The 4789-nt window shown below is 28.2% G+C and overlaps 1 protein-coding gene across 1 annotated transcript; it reads right to left on the bottom strand.

The window, feature by feature from the left end:
- LOC109334031 ((E,E)-geranyllinalool synthase-like) lies at window positions 1276–3244 on the bottom strand. Its single transcript, XM_019569603.1, has 4 exons — window positions 2776–3244; window positions 2479–2671; window positions 2055–2275; window positions 1276–1439 (listed from the first exon to the last, which is right to left on the bottom strand). Exons 1-4 carry the CDS (start codon window positions 3089–3091, stop codon window positions 1276–1278), a joined length of 894 nt encoding a protein of 297 aa, XP_019425148.1. The 5' UTR covers window positions 3092–3244.

Genomic DNA, 4789 nt, shown 5'->3' on the forward strand with positions numbered 1-4789 from the left:
ATCCTAATCCTAATCCTAAACCTAATCTTAATCCTAATCCTAATCCTAATCCAAATCCTAATCCTAATCCTATTCCCAATCCTAATCCTAATCTGAATCCAGATCCTAATCCTAATCTTAATCCTAATCCAAATACTAATCTAAATCCTAATCCTAATCCGAATCTGAATCCTAATACGAATTCTAATCCAAATCCTAATCCAAATCCAAATCCTAATCCTAATCCTAGTCCTAATCTGAATCCTAATCCTAATCCTAATCCTAATCCTATTGCTAATCCTTATCCTAATCCTAATCGTTATCCTAATCCAAATCCTAATCCTAATCCTAATCCTAATCCTAATCCTAATCCTAATCCTAATCCTAATCCAAATCCTATTCCTAATCATATTCCCTATCCTAATCTGAATCCTTATCCTAATCATAATCCTAATCCTAATCCAAATACTTATCCTAATCCTAATCCCAATACTAATCCTAATCCCAATCCCAATCCCAATCCCAATCCCAATCCCAATCCTAATATGAATCCTAATCCTAATGCTAATGCTAATGCTAATCCTAATCATAATCCTAATCATAATCCTAATCTTATCCTAATCCTAATCCTAATCTGAATCCTAATCCTAATCCTAATCCTAATCCTAATCCTAGTCCTAATCCTAGTCCTAATACGAATCCTAATCTTAATTCTAATCCAAATCCTAATCCGAATCCTTATACAAATCCTAATCCAAATCATAATCCTAATCATATTCCCAATGCTATTACCAATACTAATTCAAATATTAATCCTAAACTTCAACTAAACAAACATAAAAATAATTATGAGTTTATAGTTTTTAGTCATATAAATTAGTAGTTTATAATTTCTCATGATACTTTTCTTTGAATTTAATATCTATACATTTCCATTGTAATATTTTTTACACAATCATATATAATATTTTTTATGTGAGTGATAATTAAACATAAATAATGTATGATAATTTTTTATACTGTATAAAACTATTTAACTGTTAATGTATAAATATTAAAAAAATTATTTCGCAATAAAAAAATTATAAGTTTTAACCTATAAAATTGTTGATTTTTAAAAATCTAAAATACCCGGTTATACACAAGTAATCTATTCAGCCATTGAAAAAAAATTACAGCTAATATTTTAATTTTATATTTTTTTTTGTTAATGTTAGAAAATTATTATGGTCTCAAATAACTAATTTCTATTAAATCTGATATAAAAAAAGTAATAACTATTCAAATTTATTATGGTTATTTTATCCAGATAGGACTTTTTGAGAAGGGTTTTGACCTGTAAACTTCTGCCAAAAGCACTTCAATCTCTCCTACAAAGTTCTCACCCAAGCCTAACTTCTGTAATTGGTTGACAATGCATAGCTTTATATGGTCCTCGTCCATGGGATATGCCTGTGGTACTGCACGACCAAAATGAGATTAAAATTAACAAGTAGAATATATAGTTGCTTTTTTAATTTTCATAGCTTCATTTAAGACAAAAATGTCATTCTCAACCTACTCATTATACTTGCACACTTTTAGTAACAAAATTATTGAATAATTGTGGATGAATAATTTTAAACTTTTTTTTGGGTACTAGGAACGATATTCTCACTTGAATTAATTTTTTCTGGGTATGTGTTTGTCATTCCTAATAAGTGTCGCTCTCAGGAATCAAATCATTGAATTTTTGGTCATTTTGGGATCTAGCAATACCTTACACCATTAGACTGACATCTTGTTTGTAGTAATTTCAAACTTTTAATCACACTTTAATGAGATTAATTTATAGTACTTTGAGTTTATTGAAAATTAAGGTTTTATATGTAATTAAGAGAGCATTGGTACACCACCATGCATTAATTTCTCTTGTTACCCTTCTTTACAAACTCATTGATAAGAAAGCATTTAAAATTTGATACAATAATGGTTGATGACAATGGTTATGAAATAGGTATAAGCATGGTGAGTATAATATAATTAATATGAGTATAGAAAATCATTAGATAGGACATAGAGCTAGGAATCAAAACCTCCATTTGGGAATTTTTGAGCTAGGGACTGCAAATAAGTGAGACATTCTTGGTTTCCAGTAACCATGAATGCTTTTGCTGAGGCAGAGGGAGATTGGAACATTGAACCATCTTTACTCAAATTGTTACTTATATCTTCTTCACTAACATAACAACGAGGCAAAGCTTCAAGGTATGAGAGCAACTGAGGGTAATAATGCAAATTCCCTACAGCCTCTTCCCTACAAAAAATCATTCAAGGTTATGTTAATTATTTTAAGGTTTCAAACATCAACATGTTATTTTAAGGTTTCAAACATCAACATCAATATTTTTATACTTTAACACACTTATTTACATAAGAGTATTTTTTTGGTAGTACCAAGTGTATTCCCTCACATATAGGAGTATTTTAACACATTTATTTATATAGGAGTATAAGTACTTGTTAAGGTAACTTTCCCGGCATCTAGAGATATATGATATGATCTCTAATGCTGCTTCAGGGAATGCAACTTCTAAACCAATTTCTTCTGCTAATTCAAGTGTGGCTGGAAAAACAATAGCAAACCAAAGAGGGCAATTTTCCTTTACTTCATTGAGCAGCTTCTCACCATTTGCGTCAATAAAGCTCATGCCTACAAATCCAACAAACCATATGTTAATTAACTAAATAAAATAATTGACATTTTTTATTGAATGAATGAGTGTAAAAGAATTATAACTAACAACATATATATACCTTTCTGAATCATGGATGCCCCAGTTTTCCACTTTTTGAGTGCAACCATGGAAACAATGGTTGCAGAAAGAGCTTGAATAGTGGGTTTGCCAAATGTGTCACTCTCTCCCCAAAACCCTTCTAAATTTTGGTTGTTAAGCAACCAATCCAAGTAACTCTTAAACATGGGTTGAGAAGGATATTTGGAATCAGGTATTATTGCTAACCATGCAGTATCATAAGCTGAAGGATTCACAAACAAGTACATATCAAAGTTTGAGGAAAATCCCTTAATGTTTTCAACTCTAGTTTGAATTGAGGATAAAGAAGATTCCATTTGAAAGTATAAATATATATATAGGAATGTATGAAATTAGAAAGTTAAAGTTCTGTTTGCAAGCTACTCTAGCTGCGTGTGTAATATCTTAAAGCAAAGTGATGTATTTATAATGCTTTGGTTTTAGAGAATTTTGTTAATCCGGGAAAGGTATTTATGATTTCTTATGAAGAAAAGTCGTCACACGTCACTCCAATGATAACTTTGCTATAATGGTCACCACATACATTTATATCTTTGGTAAAACTTTTCTAATTTGTATTTTAAAATTTAATATGTATGTAATTTATATCAAATTTTGATGTTGATTTATTGAATGAGTACAATAATTTCACACATTCATACTGTTTAATGATATAGACTGATGCACATCAAGAAAAATATATTAGAGAAGCTCAACCATCTATCACTTACATATTTTTTTGTAGAACTTTATTATTTGTAAACAAAGTTTAATACTTACCCGATCCTCATTTTAGTCAATATATATATATATATATATATTATTTAGGGATTAAGATTGTTAGTAGATTTCATTCGTGGACTAACTTGTTTTTCCATGGACTGGTTGGCTAAACGAAAGAAGTATATGAATGTATTTAACATTACATCTTGAATCAAAATCTTAAGGCATTATTAGGTCTATGAGCTCATTCACATGGATCTATTGTCACTTATCCCTTCATAACTTGGTTGAGTCATTGAATCATCGGCTTTTATATCACTTGTTGAGATATCTTGATCCAAGTGAAAGAAGAATATAAGTGAGTTTAATAGTACATCTTAACTTAAAACTTTAAAATATTAGGATATGACTCTTCTACTTATTCGTTCTTTAATTGATTTAAATAAATATTATTTATCTCTTTTTAATTATTTGTGATGAAATATCCATATAATTTTCTTTAAAATAAAAGATCACTTTTTTTAAAATAAGTTTAGGTCTGTTTGTCTCAAGATTTAAACTCACAACTTACCAACAGAACAATCCTTCCCTGATAAACAAAAGATAAATTCTATCTTTTATGAATGTAATAAATGTATAAAAAAAGAAGTTTATATCAAGGAGTTATTGATTTGAACTATAATTGTTTATTTTTCTTATATGAATGTAATAAATTCTATCTTTTATGAATGTAAAAAATAATTTTGGATGAGGTATCCTCATAAATATGATTAACATCCTAAATTATATTACTGTAATATTCATGCACCAATCTTCATTTGATCACTCACATGGGCCTCATGAAAGATAGGAAATACTAGAAATTTTGGAGTATCATTTGGTTAGTTATTTGGTTAGTTACTATTTGGATAATTTAGTTAGTTAAGAACAACCAAACCAGATTAAGTCTTCTCTTCCTCAAATTCTTGAATCCTCAATGATTAAATCTTGTCTTTGTATCAATGGATAGAAGAATATAAATTCAATTTATTATTAAGCCTGGGTAGCTAATCTCCTAGTATGCCTCAAAATCATTAACTGTTTTTGTTTTATTTGTTGTTATGATCTATGTTTTTAATATTTTTTGTAATTATCCTAATTTAATAAAATTTACTTTTTCTGATAAAAAAGAGTATAAAGATTTATACACATTCGTCAACATATTATTTATCATTCATTTAAATTATTTTTAAAAAAAATTAATAATAATTAAACATAAATTATGAGTAATATAATAATAATATGTAAAATTT

Source organism: Lupinus angustifolius, chromosome LG19, assembly GCF_001865875.1.
Source record: "Lupinus angustifolius cultivar Tanjil chromosome LG19, LupAngTanjil_v1.0, whole genome shotgun sequence".
NCBI lineage: Eukaryota > Viridiplantae > Streptophyta > Magnoliopsida > Fabales > Fabaceae > Lupinus > Lupinus angustifolius.